Source organism: Dama dama, chromosome 9 (genome assembly GCF_033118175.1).
Source record: "Dama dama isolate Ldn47 chromosome 9, ASM3311817v1, whole genome shotgun sequence".
In the NCBI taxonomy this organism is placed as follows: Eukaryota; Metazoa; Chordata; class Mammalia; order Artiodactyla; family Cervidae; genus Dama; species Dama dama.
In genome coordinates this window covers 42,837,501-42,858,114 of record NC_083689.1, presented here as the reverse complement: position 1 = coordinate 42,858,114, position 20,614 = coordinate 42,837,501, and the positions used below count along the sequence as shown (strand labels likewise).

The following is a 20,614-nucleotide window of genomic DNA, read 5'->3' as shown; positions in this document are numbered from 1 at the left end:
TCCCTTTGAACTACATGGCGCTGCCATCTTGAGCAGAAGTGAATTATGGGAGGGCGCCATTTTGCTCGGGAGGGCGGGTATTTCCGGTTCCGGCGTGGGCGGCTCGCTCTTTTCCTCTGCAGGGCCGCGGTGGAAGCGGGTGTGCGGGTCGCCTCTCTGAGTTATCCAGTTCCATCCTTGTCGCTGCGGCGACACCCGCACTCTCCGTCGCCATGACTGAACAGATGACCCTTCGTGGCACCCTCAAGGGGCACAACGGCTGGGTGACCCAGATCGCTACCACTCCCCAGTTCCCGGACATGATATTGTCCGCCTCTCGAGGTACGGGCTGAGGTGCTGGATTATGGGGCAGGGGTCGTTGAGCGCGTCACATGGTTGGGCCTGTGGGCCGCGAGGTGGGCTGTGAGTGCCTCATCGCGGAGAAACCCATGAGGCATCCCCCACTTTGCGCGCTCCGAAACAGCTGACTGCCGGGAGGGTTGCAAGGCTGGGGCCTTTTTAATCTCTAGCTCTCAAACCCATGTATGTGACTGTGTGCCCAGGAGCCTTCGGGTCGGGCGGCGCGGTGATGATCCCAACATGCCATCTGAGTGCCTATGCTGAAACCCAGAGGCTGTTTCTGAGCTGCTGCCCGGACCCTCTGCTTATTATAAAAAGTGGACTCCAAGGAGGACCTCGTGTCTAGTCTCTCGGCTACTTCAGGGCAGCCCTTTCTCACCGCCCCCTCACCTTTTTTTTTTTTTTTGCTTTTCATTCTCTCTGTACCTGACTGTATTTGGAGACTTTGTCGCTTGCTTTTTGCGTTCACGCTATTTAAAAATAGTTCATCTGAGGCTACAATCATTTATGGCACGTAATAGGAAAGTTTGTTAAGTAGAACACATTGCAGTGAAAGCATCCAATCCTTAGCGCCTAAAGTGATTTTTCTAATGCTAGTATTTCTTGCATCCCTTAGCAGTAGTCTCAGGAGGCCCACAGCTAGTCTTCCACATCCAGCCTGCTGTGTGCATGCATTGTGGAAGTGAAGTCGCTCAGACTCTTTGCAACCCCATGGACTGTAGCCTACCAGGCTCCTCCGTCCATGGGATTTTCCCAGGCAAGGGTAGTGGCGTGGGTTGCCATTTCCTTCTCCAGGGGATCTTCCAGATCCAGGGATTGAACCCAGGTCTCCCATATTGCAGACATCTGCTTTACCATCTGAGCCACTAGGGAAGCCCAGTAAATAGATGTGGAATCGTTTTGGATTTCCGAAAGGGGCATCCATAACCTGGTAAAGTTTCACACACCTGAGTTAAATTCTCAGGGTGCTGCTTAGCTCTGCTTGACTCTTGACTAGAGTTATTTGGACTTGGCTAATAACTACTCTCTCAGCCTTTAGGTAGTTTCCCTACCCCAAATGCCCTTGATTTATGATCCAGAAGGTCAGATGGTGAGCTGTGGGGTTTTTTCACTGGGTCTTCTTTTTTGTTTTACCTGCCCTTAGATAAGACCATCATTATGTGGAAGCTGACCAGAGATGAGACCAACTATGGTATCCCACAGCGTGCTCTTCGAGGTCACTCCCACTTTGTTAGTGATGTGGTCATTTCCTCAGATGGCCAGTTTGCCCTCTCAGGCTCCTGGGATGGAACCCTTCGCCTTTGGGATCTCACAACGCAAGTAGCTGCTCTGGGGCACTGGGGGGAAGCTGGGTAGAAAGCAGGTAGATACCATCAGGTTTCCCAGGGTAGTGATTGGGTACTTATGGGAACTGTAAGGCAGAGTACTTGGAGAAGATATTTGTGGTTGTTTGGCCTCTCTCCCCATTGCTTTTAATTAGATAACACAGAATGGCTGAGGAGTGGTCTGTTTGAGCAGTTTTATCAGATATTGCACTTGGGAGTAGGCAACATGTTTGAACATGTTGTATGTTGGGAGCTCAGTCTTGGGTGGTCAGGCATTAATGGAGGATCCTGGTGATGACAGATGACATTGTCAGCCAATCCCGACGTGGGAGTGAGGACATGTCCTGCAATTCTGAAGGGATTCTCGGCCAAGGGCTTGCTGTTTATCAAAGCCATGTCCAGGGTTGTGTGGGTAACACAGCTCCATTGGGTGAGGAACCAGGCCAGGGAAACAGTGTGACTGTGGAAGAATGTTTGCAGAGTCTGTCTAGAGAGTAACGAAGTCCTCCCTCTCAGGGGCACCACCACTCGCCGATTTGTAGGCCATACCAAAGATGTGCTGAGTGTGGCCTTCTCTTCTGACAACCGGCAAATTGTCTCTGGCTCCCGAGACAAAACCATCAAACTATGGAATACTCTGGGTGTATGCAAATATACTGTCCAGGTAAAGTAAAGGCACATGCAGGGAGCACATGCTGAACATTTCCCCCCATCCTTCTTAAGTGGTGCTTTTATATGGTAATTTCAAGCCTCATCTGGAACCTAAAGGGATTCTATCTTAAAGGTTTGGGTTCTGGAAGTGTGAATACAGGTTGTCAACACACTGAATATATATCCCACATAACTGAGGGGGAAGGTGGGGGTCTGGAGTTTCATGAGACAAGACAGTTTCTCCTTATTTCCTTTCCATCTGCAGGATGAAAGCCATTCAGAGTGGGTGTCTTGTGTCCGCTTCTCGCCCAACAGCAGTAATCCCATTATTGTTTCCTGTGGCTGGGACAAGCTGGTCAAGGTGAGCTTGGAGCCAGGGTGTAAGGCCTTTACCAACCAGAATGTGTTCCCACTGCCTCCCAGTTGGTCATAATCAACTTTGAATGCTTTGTCCCTTAACTGACCATTTTCCTCTTGATACTTTCTCAGTACAGGCCATTAATTTTTGATATTTGGTCTATAGTAGCTAATTGGGAGCCCAGCGTCCCTGGTAAGGTGGCAACACAGAAAGCATTTTTTTCCTTAAGTGGCCAAGATAAATTCTTTGACTTTTTTGTCACTGATAGAATGGAAATTGGCTGTCCTATCCAGGGATGCCTTTTAAGCATGATGCCATGCCTTTTATTTGACCTGAGCCCTTTTGACCTTGATAGATCCAGAGCCCAGGTTCTTCACCTTTGACCCACAATTTTAGGTATGGAACCTGGCAAATTGTAAGCTGAAGACCAATCACATCGGCCACACAGGCTACCTGAACACTGTGACCGTCTCTCCAGATGGATCCCTCTGTGCTTCTGGAGGCAAGGTATTCATAGACACAGGAGTCCTCTAATCAATGGAGAACAATTGGATACTTAATGGGACAGCAATCCAGGGGTAAATGTTTCTTCAGAAACATTTTGAAAATGACATAGTTAAGGTGTTAAAGAGATTGTCTTATGTGAGGCTGGTTTCTTAAAGCTGTTGATGAGATTAGAATGCTGTGCTTTTGGAGCTTACAGTGATGCATTTTGAAGTCAGGTTTTTGTAGGGTTGGTGAAGTGTCATCTCTTACATAAAGAGATAACTGTTGATATTCGTGAAATTTTTGTAAAGTCAAGATGCTGCGGTAGGCAGTTAAGAATAAAGGCAGTATCTTGAGGCAAGATGGGTGGGATTAACGTGGAAGAAGTCATATTTCCCTGATTTGTGTTCTCCTGTCACCCAGGATGGGCAGGCTATGTTGTGGGACCTCAATGAAGGCAAGCACCTTTACACACTAGATGGTGGGGACATCATCAACGCCCTCTGCTTCAGTCCCAACCGCTACTGGCTCTGTGCTGCCACGGGTCCTAGCATCAAGATCTGGGTGAGTTGTGTGCTACAATTGAGGCTAGATACCTGGCTGTGCAAACCTTGGCAGTGTTGTAATTTTTCAGTGTGTCTTCTGACTCACTGCTGGGATTTGAACTTCCTAAACAACTACAGAACTATCATGCCATCAGTGGATACCCAAGAAGGATGAGTTATTTCTTCTTGGGATTGGGAACAAAAGGAAGACCAATTGTAGTGATCTACTCAACCTCAGTGCAATTGACACTTCGGTCTGGGTAATCCATTGTTGGAGGGGAGGCAGTCTTGTGCATTAATATTTAGGATGTTTAATAGCATCCCAGGCTCTACTCCCCACAAGATGCCTGTAGCAAACTGTAGTGACAAATAAAAATGCCTCTAGGCATTGCCAAGCGTCCCCGAAGAGGCAGAAAGTAATTCTCTGCTGAAAATTACTGAATTACAATTAAAGGGGCGTTTGAGCAGGGACCTGTCTTGGTTTTTAAAAACTGATAATAGCATGAAAGGGCCCAGTGTCCTTAACCCTGGTTTTATCCCTTCCCCAGGACTTGGAGGGCAAGATCATTGTAGATGAACTGAAGCAAGAAGTTATCAGCACCAGCAGTAAGGCAGAGCCTCCCCAGTGTACCTCTCTGGCCTGGTCTGCTGATGGCCAGGTAAGTGGGTCTATCCTCTGGTGATTCAGCTTTTAACCTTTCTTGCTTTCTTCTCGTCAGCCAGTTACAAAACTAGTGACATAAATGATTGCCTTTGGCAGGACTTGGATAACTGTGCCAGTGAACACATACTACCCTTCATGTGCTAATGTCAGTAGGAAGATTGTGGAGGGACAGTGATTACCTGTCTTCAATTAAAACCTTGATTAACTTGATCAGTTTACAACCTGTGAATCCTTATGACCAGCTGTTGCTTCCTCTAGGAATACATAATCACCTGTGAATAGTAGAAGAGTGGGCATCTTAAAAGAAGGGTCATCTTTGTGGCACTAACAGGATTGTAGAATTGCATGGCTCTAACAATGTTGTCATTTCTCCCTTGCAGACACTGTTTGCTGGCTACACGGACAACCTGGTGCGAGTGTGGCAGGTAACCATCGGCACCCGCTAGAAACAAACATGGCAGAGCTTTAAAAATTAAAAAAAATACTGGTTTTCTGACTTTTATAGTGAGTGTTTTTCTCTGAAAACTTCTTGAAACTCATCAAATTAGTTTAATCTGCATCAAACTGGGGCTTTGATTAAAAAGATTTTTAGTCCTTCAAGGCAAGGACTCCTTCGAACTCATCTTACATAGATATTTAAAATTAGGTGTAATGGTCTGGAGATGGTGGCTTTTCCTCAGGTGGCAGGTAATGACAGATGTGTGGCACATGAAGGTCTCCTGTATATATACCCTCCAACTCATAATGGCAATGAGACTTCTTTGACTTCCAACTAGATACGATACATAAAAAGACTGGAGATGTAGTGTGCCTGTGTCTTGGGCATGAGGGCCACAGTATATAGAGATTATTAGGAAAACCAAAGTCTCAAGCAGTGGTAGAAAAAAAGTGGCAGATCATCTTCAAGTAGACCTGAGGAGCCTGCCAATAACAAGCTAGGCAGAGGATCCAGATGGAGGGTTATTGAAACAATCACACCTGACAAAGAAGATCTAATTAACCACGCCTCCATTCTATGGCATCTCCTTTGTGTGTGTATGCACACTCTAGTCATGTCCGACTCTGGTTTCCAACCCCTGTGGACTATAGCCCCCCAAGCTCCTGTCGCTGGGTTGTCATTTCCTTCTCCAGGGGATCTTCCCCACCCAGGAACTGAACCCACATCTCTTGCTTCTTTTGCATTGGCAGGCAGATTCTTTACCACTAGCAACACCTTACTCTTCTAAAGGAATGGACTCCACAAAAGCAGCAAATAGTTTTTATTTCCACAACACAACCCATCTTCCTTTTCTCCCAGGAGCATAAAATTGACCTCAGCCATCAAAGCAGAGGACAAAAGCTGATAAGTGACAGAAGGCAAAGGGTTACTAGAAAAATAGATTCTGCCCAAGGCTCTCCTAGGGATTCAAATCCCTGTCCCAAGGCCCCCCTCCAGGGCTCACCAAAAGGAGGGGACGAAGCACATGAAGAGAGGCTGGAAACTGACAAGGGGATTTTACAGAAAAGGGAAGGAGCCTGGCAGTGAGAAGACCTGAGGGATTGGGGTGGGGGAGGAGCCTTGCTCCTAGATTAGTGCTGAAAAAGGAAGGGGGGAAGAAATAATTGGATGATGTATGTAGTTTCCATCGTGTCGACCATTCCAGATCTCACTGAAGCTAAATTCTGGCCAGTCTATGGAGGTAGAAATTGGGGATGGAAGGAAAATTAGAATCCTTCCTACTTCCCCCAGAGAGTAGACTGTTGATTATCCAGCTCTACCCTTTTCCCAGCCTGCCTCCCCGTAAAAAGCTTCCAAATCCCTTAGCTAAAATTTGCATCAGAAAATGGAATGAGGGCTGTCGTGAGTCTTGCCCAAATCCTCCAGCCTCAGAACTGACATGAAAGTTGAACAGGAATGGGGAAAGGGAAGTTTAGTAATGAGATTACAACCTCCCTTCATCCCCTACTGAAAAACTCAGATCCCTGGGCAGACAGACAGGAAGGGACACCAGGCAGCTGTTGTCATCAGGGACCCATGCAGACCTGTTGAACAGACCCAGTAGGTGAGAAAAAGCTGAGCTGGAGGCTAGGAGAGTATTAGACTCCTAGAAGTAGAAGCAGGGGCCTGGGGTCAAAGGAGCATGAAGCAACGCAGGAACAGGAGCATTTTAGCCCCCAAACTTATGGGCCACCTTCCACCACCACCCGCCCCCCTAGTGCTAACCAGAGGGGCCCATGCGGGTGGCAGGCTGATCAAGGGCAGAGCTTGATGCGGGTGCCCTTGGAGAGCACCCGGAAGAAAGGGAAGACACGCTCGCCCAAGAAGGCAGCCGAAAAGGTGTGCACATGAGCCAGAGTCTCTGCATTGTAGAAGCCCAGGCGCCCAGCCTCATAGTCCAGGTACACGCCAAACCGCCGCGGTTTCTCACTTGGGCTCAGCAGTGTCTGCTCCGTTGAGCTTTGTGCCTGGTAGCGTTTGCCATTGGTGCCCACACACCACACTTCCCGCTGGAGCAGGGGCTGCTGGGGCAGGTGGAGGCGGCGGCGGCGGTGGTGATGGCGAGAGGAGCTGGCATCCCCACTGCCCACAGAGGACCCCCCAGAGCCCACCTTCTCCTTGTGATGGGTTGATTCACGGGCAGCACCCACCGCCCAGCCCCGCCGCCCACCCACCTCTACCTCCCAGTAGTGCCGGCCAGAGCGGAAGCCCTGGGCCCCCAGCACGCAGCAGTCGGCCGAGAAGCGCTTGGAATGGTCAGCAACCTCCTGCCGCCTCTCTGCCAGGCGGACCCCCCGGCGGTCGGGAGACAGCATCAGAGCCGGGTGAGCCGTGTCAGGGTCCAGCGTCAGGTCCACTTGGGAGGAGGGAGGACAAATACGCCAGGGCTGGAACGACTGTTCCCTGTTAGTGGCTAACTCCAAAGTTTGGCCTTTCCTGCTACCCTCCCCCTTCATCAGCTCGCCCCACCATCCAGCTGTCTTCAGCTCCCTGCCCCAACAGAGTCGGCTCACGTTCCTAGGGGCTCCATTTCTTTTCCCCACTGTTTTCAGGGCACCAGACAGGTTTTCCCTCCGGTCCTGGCTTTTACTCCCCAACACCCACCTGGGCTAGAACAAAAGCTGCTCTTGGCTTGAAGCCCCAGTAGGCCTGCCTTTTATCCTCCCATTTCAGCACCCATTTCCCCAGGGCCCACTTCCCCTCAGAACCCAGCCTCCGGTCTGTGACGGGAAAGGCAAAGGAAGGTCGAACAGGTGACCTCCCTACCTCGGGCGGCCTGACAGAACATCCGGCTCATTTTCCTCACGATGGCGTCTGTCAGGAAGTCATGGCTATGGGGTTGACACGGGTCAGGGGACCAGACCTCTGGGGGCTGCAGCTGTACCTCTTCACACCTGGAGAAGGGGACCGGGCAGGGGGTGGGACCATGATATTCCCAGAGGGAAGAGCAGAAGCTGAGGGGAAGGAGAGGGTCCAGAAGGCAGAAACTCAGGTCCTGGGGAAGGAAGGAGAGGAGCGGGATATCCAAGAGATGCAGGGATGGGGAACCAGATGCCATTGGGTCACAAAGGATAAAGGGTGAGAACACACCTATTGAAAGTCTCCTTGATGTCCTGGGAATAACAAAAAGAGGGAGAGGGAGAAAGAAACAGAGAGTCAGCTGCACAGGGATGGTTCCCGTCTCCCCATCTGATTCCAGCCAGAGAAAGAACTGAACAGTGAGTCAGAAAACATATACAAGGCCTTCAATAAACATGCATCCATCTCAATCACCCATATGACTCATTATGCCTAATTTAACTCATCCTGCTGTAAGCCCAACAGAATTTACAGCCCCAGTAAAAGAATTTTCACAATATGACTTGATCCTACTTTTCAAGATGTTAATGTCAAAAATCCTTTTACAAACTGAATCGTCATTCTTTTCATTAGGTACAATCATCACACACCACATTCAGTATCAACTAATCTGTCTCCAGCCTCAAAAAACCTTTTCACTCTTCGAGTTAAATCATTGTGGGTTCCTCCCAATGAGAAGAGAGGTAGCTCTGGACAGGTCTTTGGTAAGCACCGCCTGATACAGCAGATACAGGGCTCTCGGGGGTGGACAAGGAAGGGGCCATTGCTTACCTGGAGCAGCCGCAGGCCCCCTTGCTGGCTTCGCTCCTGGGCTTCAGCCAGCAGGCGGCTCAGCTGGGCAGCCTGCTCTGAGAGGCGGCTGGCCGCTGCTCCTGCACGCCCCAGCTGAGCTTCGTGCATCTCTCGGAGGCGCCGCTCTAGCCCTGCCTGCTCTTCGGCCAGAAACCGTGTCAGCCGCCCAAATTCTGAGGCCACAGCTGCCAGCTCTGACTTCATCTGGCTCTGGGATGATGCAAAGGGGATGGTGGATACCACCTCAACACACAGAAACAAACCTCCAATTTGGTAACTGCTGCCCCTCAATCCAAGGCAAAGGAGCCCTACATTCTGAAAGGAAAAGAGCCCCTGACCCCTTCCCCATCTCCTGGGTTTAGCATGCTCCTGGCACAATGGTCCCAAGCTCAGCAATCTCTGCCTGCAACACTTATCTCCATCTTGGCTACTTGACTCTTTCTTCAGTTCTAAGTTTAAATATTCCTGAGAAAAGTCTCTCTTCCAGATCTAAATCAGGGTCACTTACATAAATATCATCATCTCTTCATGGCATATACCTCAATTTGAAAGGTTATATTTACACTGGAGTATCTTTTTAAAATCCTCTTTCCCCACTGCTCTATAAGCTCTGTTGCCACAGGGTCCTCAGACCCTGGAACAGTGCCGACTACCGAGTAGGTGCTTAGTGAGAAGTTTTTTGTTTTTTTTTTGTTTGTTTGTTTGTTTGTTTTAGAAGTTTTTGAAATAAATAAAAAATTCAGGAATCAAGATACAAAATCAGGGTCCTGGCTATTCCAATAATGACCGTGGGAAAGTCACCCAATCCTTCTAGGTCAGATGTCAGTAAACTTTCCATAAAGGGTCAGATAAGATTTTACACTTTATGGGCCACGAGGCAAAATCAAAAATATTATGTAGATAATGTTAATATATAAAGAAAGAAGACCTCTACCCATTCCCACCCCATTTGCCTCAGCAGGGCAACCCCAGATAATCAGCACACTTTTCACCCAGATATAAGCTGGAGACATTCTTAAGGGTATGTAAAAAGAGTTAAAAGACCAGAGTGTGGAGGGAAGTCCTGGCTGGTCAAGTATGTGAAGAAAATGGTTTCACTCTCTGTCCCACTGAAACTCAGTTCCTGACACCACTGCACCCCAGGAGCCCAAAAATCTCAATTTGGGCATCAGGCTAGAAGCAAGAAATTCCCTGACTCCCAGAATCAAGATTCCACCACTAGCTGCCCAGCAACAAAGTCCCTAATGTATAGGTGGCAATGAATGAGTATGGGTCCTGCAAAATGGCAAGGCTCAGCCACCCTGCCAGGATGGCAGGCACTAGAGAGATGGGGGAAGACGTCAGATAGGAGGGATGCCCTGGCTTGGTGTCCAAAGCTCATTGCCAGGTCATTCCAGTGCCTACCAGCTTTACAAAAAGAGGCAGGAGTAAAGGGATGGAATTAGGGGGAAAATATTTAAAAATACTCCATGGGGAGGGGTAAGCAATAATGAAAAATGGCTGAGAAACACCAGACTAGAAGATAACAGGTCTCTGCAATGCTGACATTCCTCCACTCATGTTCCTCTCACTCATGTCTTGCCCCCACGTGACATCTGTCTTGGAACCTGGAGCTTCTCTGACAGCTGGTATGTGAATTTTGCCTTGCCCTCTTCTGTCCTCTGTGTTATCTGGAGTGACAGTATCGGGCAGCAGGTCTAGGGTTAAGTGTCTGGATGGTAAACCTGCTCTGCAACCTTGAGCCAGGGACCAGCCCTCTCCAAGCTAAACCTATCTCATTCCATTTTGGAACCTAGGAATACACATGCCTCTTGATTTGCTAAGGCTTCCCTGGTGGCTCAGATGGTAAAGAATCTGCCTGCAATGCAGGAGACCTGGTTTCAATCCCTGGGTCGTGAAGATCCCCTGGAGAAGGGAATGGCAACCCACTGCAGTATTCTTGCCTGGAGAGTTCCATGGACAGAGGAGTCTGTTGGGCTACAGTTCGTGGGATCACAGAGTCGGACACAACTGAGCAACTAACTCTTTCTTTGAGCTGCTAAGACCCCTCTCCTCACAGATACCCAAGAAGGTGTCTACTTTTCTCCCAGGCCTTGGCTGTCCCTCTGCAGAGGATCTAGTCACCACTTGTGAGAGCCCATCTTTCCTGCTCTAACTACAGAACCAGTCAGCCCTGTCAAGGACATTCACTCACCTTCAACTCTGTCACCCGCCTCTCCTCCTTGGCCTTCATCTTCTGCACAGCCTCCAGGTGCTTCCTCAGCGGTTCCACATGCCCCTGCAGTTTGGCCTAAAGAAATGGAGAAAGGAAGGTTAGAGGTCTTGGATAGGAGAAGCACCTGCCCTCAAAGGCCACATCCCCCCATTCTCCCTGCAGTGGGTTGGGCTCAAAGCCTGATACCCATTACAGGTATTAAATGAGCATCAAATTCCCTTCCTCCCCTTTCTTCTCTTCAGATGATGACAAAAGCTTTCAACCCTCCTCCTGAACTTATGTGCAAAGTCTGCAGGTTAAGATTCTGGGACTTCCTTGGCAGTCCAGCAGTTAAGACTGCACTTCCACTGCACAGGGCACAGGTTCAGTCCCCGGTCAGGGAAATAAGATCCTACATGCCACTCGGCCTGGTCAAATTAATAAATAAAGGTAGGATCCTGATGACTACATAGGACCACACTCAAGAGTTGGGAGTGAACATGGCTTGAGCCCCTCAATGCACAAAGTCTTTCCATATGAATGCTCTTACATATGGTCTCTTCCTCCTCATAATCAATCTTCCTCATAATTTTCAACTCCAAATACTTTTCTGATAATTTTATGCCTATGCTAAAAATCTTTCTACAGTTCTCCATGACTTAGAATATACGAGGCTCTCATTGCACCTTCATTTCTGGCCTCTCCTCCGATACCTCCTGAACACAGACTCTAGTTTTAGTCACATAAACTCCTAGTCTTTTCCTGAGCATAATTCCATACTTTTATCCATGCTACTCCCTCTGTCTGGGACTGCCCTTCTACACTTAGCCCAAGGCATTCTTCCTTTAAAACCCAGCTACCTGTCCATGCCCCTGATGCTCCCCATCCCCAACTTCCTCTGTGATCCCAAGGAACAGGAATACACCTTTACAATACTTCCCTGCACTGTAACCACTTACATGTGTTCTGTCCCTAGGACACACAGGCTCATGGGAGCATGGACCCCACTTATTTTAATTTCTATGCTTCTCTCCCGCTCAATTACTTGCTAAATGGAAAACAAATACACTGTCCTCCTAAAGTTTTAACTCGTGCAGCAAAAATGCACTTAAGCTCTGTGTTCTAATCATTTGTAATAGTATCTTTTGCTTTAAAGACCAAAATGGATAAGCCTGGTTTTTGTGCCCCTTCCTTTTTTGTGCCTTCTACTTCTTCTGCCTTTCTGCCACCTTTTCCTTGGGGGGTAATACAGCGTAGAAGAGCTCAAGCCTAGACTCTGATCTGAACCTGAATGCAGGCAGGTGACCTGAAGCAAGCCATGCTTCAAGTTACCTCATCTTAAAAAGGGAACCAGGAACAACAGAATTTACCTTGTGGACATGATGCTTAGCACAACGTCTGGCACAGAGCAAAAGATCAGTACTAAATGTTATCTAGAATTCCCTACCCAGGCCTAAGCTGCCAATGACAACCTGATAATGACCCTTGATCTAAAGAGGTTACTGACCCAGAGCACAAAAGGTAGTCATTGCAAGGTTAAGTGTTGAAGAAAAAAATCATAATAAAATTACAATCAATCCATAACATAAAAATAGCATAAACAACACAAAAATTTGCCTTTTGCTATTATCTTCTACTTTTTTCCAGTACGGTCAATAATTTCAACTCTATTAACTCAAAATTTATGCTTTTATTTCTCATTTAATATTTTTCCTTAATTATGGACAAAAAATTCATATATGAATCCAAACAGAGTACCATTTAAGAGAAAATTTCAAGAACGTTTAACTTTTGTGAAGCTTTATTTATATATCATTTGTGCATTATTACCTATTCAATAAAGAAATATTTCTACAAAACAACACTGTGCCAAGTTAGTGCTAGTGTATGTATCTGAAAAGAAACTGCCTGTAAAATACCCTGCCTGTAAAATACCCTGTAATTTAGAAGAGGAAACTCAAATTAGTCGGACATAATAAAACTTATGTATTTACATTTACTGATCAGTTAATGTCAGACTTTGTGTTTAGTGGCCTCTTCAAATTGCAGAGCTCTACTGGGCTGGCATTCAACAGCTACGGCTAACACAAATTAAAATCCAGTTTCAGAAGCTCTTCAGAAGAGTTCTGCAAGGAGAGGGTGGAGAAGGGATGGAATACCCTGTGGATATGCCACCCTGGGATTCAGTTAACAAAGTGACTACACACTGATGGGTAAAGGTAACTAGAAGCCAAGAGGATACAAAAGGGAAGGACAAAAGGAGCTCACAATCTCCCCTAATAATGTAGGGCCTGAAAGGCAGGTGGTAGTACCAGTGCAGTGATTCTAATAGTAGCCTGGGCTTTCTAAAGATAACTCTCCCTGTCAGTGATTCAGAATCGATGATGGTAGGGCCCACTGTACTTCTGAAAACCTCCACTAATAACTGGAACAGTCAGCCAGGTTTGACAATCACTCTGTGGGAGGAACAGTTACTTGTCATTAAGGGGTGTAGGTTTATCTTAACTGTATGTACCACTCCCAGCTGAGAAGCTCTAGACATCTTACTCTAAAACCGCAGTAATGATAATAAAACCCAAATGAAGTTACTGTACAAATCAGGAGAAGATTATGAAAACACAAGTCATAAAACAGAAAAGCTCTGTGCAGACTACAGAGAAGAAGCTACCCTCTCCTCCTGGTTCCACTTTTACAAACCATCTGCCCCTTCAGTAAATGTTATTTCTACCAGCTGTCTCACACGGAAATCTCCTTTACCTGTGTCCAAAAAGATATTAACTAAACTAGAATGAAACTTTGAGAAGAAAAGTCACATGTCAGAAAAATCAAACAACAAACTTCTAAATAGTGGTGATGTTATAAACAGTATAGGCCAGGAAAGGAGGTGGGGTGGTGTAGTTACTAGTAACTGTGTGGCCCTGTGTGTATTACTTACATCTCTCTGGTTCCATTTCCCTTCTGTTTCCCAATCTGTAAAACGGGGATACAAACCGTAGCAAACTCACAGGGTTGTTTTCAATTTTAAATGAGACAGTCCATTAAAAAGTGCAGGGGTACACATAAGTGTTCAGTAAATATTAACTTTTAATTCTGGAGAAATTAAAGTTCAAAGACATTCAGAGACTAAGGGCCAGATCTTCTGACTTAAAAGCCTATCCCTCTTTTCTAAATACCCAGGAAAGGTAAGAAGTCCTGGCCAGTACACCAGAATGATTCAGATCCAACAAAACTGCTCAAGGGGAAAACAAAGCCATATCTTGGAGTGGGTGGGGAACCCATTAGAACAAGAGCAGAGCATATGAGTCTGATACTAGTAGTCAATATACACTCCTGTTCCTCAGAGCACTTTTTTATTTGAGGCCCAAGCTCTTTCCTGGAGAAGGAAATGGCAACCCACTCCAGTATTCTTGCCTGGAAAATTCCATGGACAGAGGAAGCTGGCAGGCTACAGTCTATGGGGTCGCAAAGAGTTGGCCAGGACTGAGTGACTGAGCAAGTTCTTTCCATTTCTAGGGGTTTTAATCAAGGATAGATTTTAAAGAGTCATTCACAGTTAAATAAGACTGGTGGTAAAGCCCTAAGGGCTTGTCACTTGCATTTCTATAACTTAGGGACAGTGGAAGTGCAAAACAGCAGTGGCTTTTCCCCAAGAGACAAAGTCCAGTGATATGACATCACCAGATTTCCTTTGAGGAAGCCAGTCTTCCCTGGTCTTCTTCACTGTGTCTACTTCTCTGTGTCCAGGATCCTTCTCACTCTAACCATCCTGGTGCCAGTAAGTGCTCAGGTAAGGAGAATCAGCTCAACAGTACACGAGGCTCTTTGAACGGGAAAGACACCATTTCCTTTCCCCAGTTCCTCTTACTTCTTCTCCACCCCAACTAAACTCCCATCTTCTACTCTCACCTTGTACTCCTGCACCACCTCCTCCAATGGCACCACGCTGTGCTGTTTGTGGTTCCTGGATTCTCGACATACCACACAGATGGCCTCTTCATCCACCTCGCAGAAGAGCTTCAGGGCTTCTTGGTGTTTGGGACAAATGCCCTGCTCGTTCCCACGGCTCCCCCGACCAGCGGTTGGGTGCATCTGCCGAATCACCTGGACCATATTGGCCAGCTGCAGGTTGGGCCGGAAGCTCCGCCTAGGAAAGCTCTTGCGGCACTGAGGGCAGGTGAAGCACCTCCGCGGAGTTGGAGGCGGGGGCAAGGGGGTGACAGGATCTAGCTCCTCTTCCTCGTCCTCCTCCAGCACTTCCTCCTCGTCCTCCTCCTCCTCTCCCCTCAGGTCCTCCTCCATGTCCCCCAAGTAGTAGTCCAGGTCTTCCTCCTCCTCCTCCTCCTCCCACACGTAGTCCATGTTGTCCCAGTTGGATCCGCCCATGCCACTGGTCCAGAACACACCCTCTTCTTCCTCCTCGACCTCCTCCTCCATGTCGCCCTCATAGTCTTCATCGCGCATGGGGGTGTCCCAACCCCCACCGGCCCCCACAGCCTCCACTTCTTCCTCCTCTGCGTCCTCCTCCTCTTCCTCCCGGTCTAACTCTTCTCTGTCCTCTTCATCCTCCCCTCCCCACAACTGGGTTACACACACTCGGCAGAAGTTGTGCCCGCAGCCGATGGACACGGGGTCCGTGAAGTAATCGAGGCAGATGGCGCACACCGCCTCCTCCTGAAGGGTCTGCACAGGGTTGGGTGCCATGGCAACGGCAGCCATCTTAAGTGTCCAGTCAGTCAGTATAGACGGGTGATGGGTGGTGGGGGGCAGGGGGCGGGGGGGGGGTCTTCCCTCTCAGACTCCCTGACGACCCAGCCCCACCCCCAGCCCTGCCTCTCCACACCTCGCCTCCAGCGCAGCCAAAGAAATGTCCTCCCGACAACACACCCCTGCACATAGAGTTCCCTACTCCCAGACCACAACCGAGTCCCTGAAAGGGGAGGGGACAGAGCTGAGCGATACCGCCAAGTCCCTCAGGTGGCCCTGAGTGCAAATCTGCCCCAACGCTCCCTTGGCCTCCTCATAAACCCCCGCCCCTCCTCACTTCCTGGCTCCGCCCCCTCACTTCCGGCTTCCCCTAACACTTCCGGTGCTGCTAACCACCCAAGATCGCGAGTTCCCTCCCCGGTCTCGCTACGCCCCTTTCTCCCCCGGCTTCCCCGCCCCGGGCCCCCAGATGACAGGAAACGGTGAGGCGACGCTCTAGCAGGCACTCAGGAACAGGGAGGGAGGCCTAGAAGGACGGAAGCGTACGACTCTGTAATGCGAAGGAGTGGGGAACGCAGACGAAACTGAAAGCCCGGCCTCCCCCATCGCCCGCCACTGGGGATAAACTTCGGGGAACCTTGGAAGGACTTGGCGCCCGTCTACTCTCGATGCTATGACCGTATCGGCACGGCGCCATCCTACCGACCGGACACGGAGAACTGCAGCAGGCACTCCCCACGGCCGATGCCGGAAATGGGGAGGGCGGGTGTCGGTGAGAACCCTGAAGTACTTCCGGCCCATCTAGGCGAAGGACTTTGTTGTTTGAAGACTCCGAGAGTCCGTCGGAGACTGACTAGGGGGCGGGGTCTGAAGAAGTGCGGTGGAGGTGGGACCGGAGACCCTTCCCATCCTCCCCGCTGTAGTTGGCATTTCCACACACTTTGTGTGCCGTCGGTCACTGTCGCTTCGTTTAGATGAACTTTATTAACTGCCATCAGTAAAAGAACCGTAGCAAATCATGAAATGCACATTCACACAGTGGAACACTTCAGATGTAAAAAAGGGAATCCTCCCCAAAATGTACAAATGAAATGAAAAAAACAAGGTGCTAAACAATGTGTAGAGTATAATTGTAAAGAAGGGAGGGGGATAGGATGTTAAATGTATGTAATAGCTTTATAGTCCTGTGCTAATTAATAAAGATAGTTCCTATCTCAGAGGGTTTAGTGAAATTACTGTCGTGCAGAACTGTTATAATATTGCCTGGCACATTGTAAGTGAAATACAAGGTTTAGCTGTCATTATCATCTTTGTTGTCTACCTCTGGATGAATACTAGTTTATCTAGAACACTTTTCTGTAAATGTCGTTCTGTATCTTTTGAACTTGAACCAAGTCAATGTATTGCCTTAAAGAAAAAAAACAATAATTTTGTTTCCCATCACCCAAGTGCTATTGATTCTTTCAACTCTTTCTGAGCTGTGAACCACGCGTGCTCCGCTCCCAGAATACTTCGAGGTCCGTCTTCGTGGAGTCTCAGTCTAAGAGCAGGGGCTCAAACTGGGTTTGCGGTGTTGGGTTTTACTTAAGAGAAACCTAGCTAGGATGTAGAACGGTATCAGTAAAGACGCTGCTGTGGTACCCGGAGCATCTCTGCCAGATGGATTATTTGTGCGATAGAAATAATACTTGATGTTTTTAGAAAACATAAGCTTGCTTAATTAAAATTTTTTTTAAAAAATAGCGGGGAAAGTTACGGGACTCCCTAGTGAGTGTGGGGCGCGCGCGATGCCAGAACTGGGCACGCAGAATTGACCCTGATCTCGAGGCGTTTCACGCCTCTTGTGGAAACTCCAAAAGGACATGTGCTTTATAAAGTGGTGGTCGGAACGCGCCGAAACTACGAATCTTCGTGCATAAACTATGTACTAGGTCGTGCCATGAGCTGCAAGCGCTACTGTGGCAGATAGATGGGACCACAAGACCTGAACGTGGTTCAGACGGCCGCTAAAGGGAGCCCCATGTCCCTTTGGAATCTTGTCCTGTTTCATACTGACAAGTAGGGACCATGTGTAGATTCAGGGAGTAATCAGCGAGATACCCTGCCTGGGTGTTTCCGTAGTGTAGTGGTTATCACGTTCGCCTCACACGCGAAAGGTCCCCGGTTCGAAACCGGGCGGAAACACGTTTTAATTTTCAATTCTAGTCACTACCTCTCTCGTGTCCTGGAGAGTGAAGACCATCACATCAAAAACGTGTGTCTGTGTTTACCTGTATTTCTGCTCCTCGGAGACAGGCAGTGAAGCGGCACTGTAGCAGGCAATACTCTACCTAAGTGCTCCAATGGAAATTCGGTTCTGGTACCTCAACTGATCTCCTTGCTCTTCCCCTTGGAAGCCTGCATGGCCAGCTGTCCCACGTCAAGGGGGTGTAGATTTCAGATCCCTTCGCCAGGCGCACAGTAAGAGCTCCATAATACTTTTGTAGTTATTTAGTGGTGATCTGCATCCTTGCTTGTGGATTTTGGTCTCCTGGGACAGAAAGTGTTTTTTTTTAACCCGTAGCCCGGCTAGCTCAGTCGGTAGAGCATGAGACTCTTAATCTCAGGGTCGTGGGTTCGAGCCCCACGTTGGGCGATGGTCTCTTTTGGAAAATGAGACAATAAAAGAGATCTCAATGTAAGGGCAGCAGACCGAGACTCTTCTGGGATCCATCTTCCCGCTGATGATCGCCAGTAGCTGGGCTACAGAACAGATGGAGTGCACCAAGCTCTAAGGGTTGAATACCCGGCGACAAATTCCTTGTTTATGAGACACCCTCCTCCAGAAACTGCTGTATGACCCCAGAGTCCCCTGTTTAGCGACCACTTTACCAGGTGATTTTGAGGTTAGTATTCCGCGCTCTTAAAGCCGCGGCCCCATTTCGGAGTCTAAAGCCCTCAAGTTCAATATATTCTCTTTAAGCTCCATACTGAGTCGATCTATTGTGAAATGTTGCCCTACACATCCTAGTCTCCACATTCCCTCCACACATAAAGGAATGTTAAAATGCCCCCCCTCTTTTAATCTTAAAATCATGATACATTTTATTTATAGAGTTCTAAGACAGATGACCTATCAAACACATTATTCTGGGAAAAGGCACTTGGTCAGTGTTGGAGGATATGCTTACAACAGGTCTTTACAGTTCTTAAAAATTGTTTTTTGTTGTTTTCTTTATTTTAATTGGAGGCTAATTACTTTAGAATATTGTAGTTTTTGCCGTACATTGACATGAATCAGTCACCAGTGAACATGTGTCCCTTGGTCCTGACCACCCCTCCCACATCCCTCCCCATCCCATCCCTCTGGGTGGTTCCAGTGCGATGTCTTTTAGTGCCCTGTTTCATGCATCAAACCTGGACTGGTCATCTATTTCACATATGGTAATATACATGTTTCAATGGTAGTCTCTCAAATCATCCCACCCTTGGCTTCTCCCACAGAGTGCAAAAGTCTGTTCTTTATATCTGTGTCTCCTTTGCTGTCTTGCACATAGGGTTGTCGTTACCATCTTTCTAAATTCCATATATATGTGTTAATATACTGTATTCGTGTTTTTCTTCTGACTTACCTCACTCCGTATAATAGGCTCCAGTTTCATCCACCTCATTAGAACTGACTCAAATGCATTCTTTGTAATAGCTGAGTAATATTCCATTGTGTATATGTACCACAATGTCCTGATTCATCTGCCGATGGACATCTAGGTTGCTTCCATGTTCTAGCTATTGTAAACAGTGCTTTGATGAACACTGGGGTACACTTGTCTCTTTCAATTCTGATTTCCTCAGTGTGTATGCCCAGGAGTGGGATTGCTGGGTCATATGGCAGTTCTGTTTCCAATTTTTTAAGGCATCTCTACACTGTTCTCCATAGTGGCTGTACTAGTTTATATTCCCACCAACAGTGTAAGAGTGTTCCCTTTTCTTCACATCCTCTCCAGCTAAAATACCCTTTTTTAAAAAGACCCTAGCATGAACATCTTCAGCAGGTCTTGTCACCAGCTTCTTCCTTAACTTCACTTGAATTCATTCTTTTCCATTTATTGTTCCTTGGTCCTGTAAATTCATCTCATTTTCTATTTTCCAGCTGTAGAAGTCTCCCCACATACATACCAGACCACAACAGAAGTTGGCTGATTATATAAAGCTGGTTTATTAAACTTGCTAAGTGAAGGATAGTTATCACCTTCAGTCTCAGAAGTATATGGAAAGGAAGAGATAGGGAGAGTTTAGCATGACACCCTCTGAAGACAGTGCAGACAGGAATTGGGCAGAGTTGGTAAAACAGGTAGAGTTCCTAGTACAGTCGTAACTCTCACATCCCTGGGGAGTTACTGTTATTATCATCTTTTCTTGGAATCGACGGGTCTAAACAAGCCAGCGTTGAAATAGTTTGGACTTTGGCATTTTGTATTGCAAAAGGCTTGCAAATTCGTCTGCAATGTTGCTACAGGGCTTTTTTTCTTTTCTTTTTTTTTTTAACCACCTTTACTGGGACTGGAAAACATTCCTAAAAGATTCTGACTTTTTCGTTAAGAGAAAGTCAAAATGTACAGGTTTCTCTTCCCTGTCTCCCAACAAGCAGAGGGTACACCCTCCCCAGGTTTTTGCTACAATTTCTGCTTTTCTCTCCTCTCCACCCATTCCACAGAAGCCCCTCAGGCCAGGTCTTGTTTGGAATCCCTCTGCTAGTAAGTGACCTATGTAGCTCTTCGCGTTCAGCAGTTCAGGATCTTTGCTCTTTAAAGGCCGAAGAGGCAGAAAGACTCTGATGTACATTTTGAATTCTTTCAGGAATGAGGAGTTGGAGGTGTGAGGGAAGTGAGACTTCCTCAGGGAGAGAGAGGGGCTGGAAGGACACAACCACAGTCCAGGCAGACCCTGGGGCCTGCGCCAGGGTCAAGGCAGCAGCCAGCCGGAGAAGCGGCAAAAAAGCTGGATGTATGGCTTGTACTCAGGGCAGGAAAGGGGTCTCCTGGATTTCTGCTTTATATGAGTTAATAATCAAGATCAGATACTGAAGACTGGGGCTGGTAGGGGAGGGAGGAGAGAGGTTTAGTCAGTTCAGCCTTGGACAAGTTGGGAGATGTCTAAAAGGACATGTCCAAGGCAGGAGGAACTGAAGCTTGGAGAGAGTGGTCACAGGTGGAGTCACAGATGCAGGGAAGGAGAGTGGG

The 20,614-nt window shown here is 47.7% G+C and overlaps 2 protein-coding genes and 4 non-coding genes across 10 annotated transcripts; 5 read left to right on the top strand and 1 right to left on the bottom strand.

The window, feature by feature from the left end:
• Positions 1–99: 99 nt before the first annotated feature.
• On the top strand, positions 100–4,864 carry RACK1 (receptor for activated C kinase 1). The gene is made up of 8 exons (XM_061151128.1): positions 100–321; positions 1,484–1,655; positions 2,181–2,328; positions 2,581–2,676; positions 3,070–3,180; positions 3,583–3,723; positions 4,253–4,363; positions 4,749–4,864. Exons 1-8 carry the CDS (start codon positions 213–215, stop codon positions 4,812–4,814), a joined length of 954 nt encoding a protein of 317 aa, XP_061007111.1. The 5' UTR covers positions 100–212; the 3' UTR covers positions 4,815–4,864.
• On the top strand, positions 560–627 carry LOC133063014 (small nucleolar RNA SNORD95). Its single transcript, XR_009694325.1, has one exon. It is a non-coding gene; the product is annotated as a small nucleolar RNA SNORD95 (small nucleolar RNA).
• Positions 1,949–2,027, top strand: LOC133063005 (small nucleolar RNA SNORD96 family). Its single transcript, XR_009694319.1, has one exon. It is a non-coding gene; the product is annotated as a small nucleolar RNA SNORD96 family (small nucleolar RNA).
• Positions 4,865–5,609: 745 nt separating the features above from the next.
• TRIM41 (tripartite motif containing 41) lies at positions 5,610–16,134 on the bottom strand. 5 transcript variants are annotated; one of them, XM_061151103.1, is made up of 7 exons: positions 14,598–16,134; positions 10,692–10,787; positions 8,477–8,740; positions 7,937–7,959; positions 7,613–7,740; positions 7,021–7,202; positions 5,610–6,039 (listed from the first exon to the last, which is right to left on the bottom strand). In XM_061151103.1, exons 1-7 carry the CDS (start codon positions 15,405–15,407, stop codon positions 5,938–5,940), a joined length of 1,605 nt encoding a protein of 534 aa, XP_061007086.1. In that variant the 5' UTR covers positions 15,408–16,134; the 3' UTR covers positions 5,610–5,937. The 5 variants fall into 5 exon arrangements, with proteins under 5 accessions (XP_061007086.1, XP_061007087.1, XP_061007088.1 ...); XM_061151104.1 differs by having other exon boundaries at positions 7,027–7,202; XM_061151105.1 differs by having other exon boundaries at positions 7,613–7,677.
• Positions 16,135–17,506: 1,372 nt separating this feature from the next.
• On the top strand, positions 17,507–17,579 carry TRNAV-CAC (transfer RNA valine (anticodon CAC)). The gene has a single exon. It is a non-coding gene; the product is annotated as a tRNA-Val (tRNA).
• Positions 17,580–17,957: 378 nt separating this feature from the next.
• TRNAK-CUU (transfer RNA lysine (anticodon CUU)) lies at positions 17,958–18,030 on the top strand. The gene has a single exon. It is a non-coding gene; the product is annotated as a tRNA-Lys (tRNA).
• Positions 18,031–20,614: the final 2,584 nt, after the last annotated feature.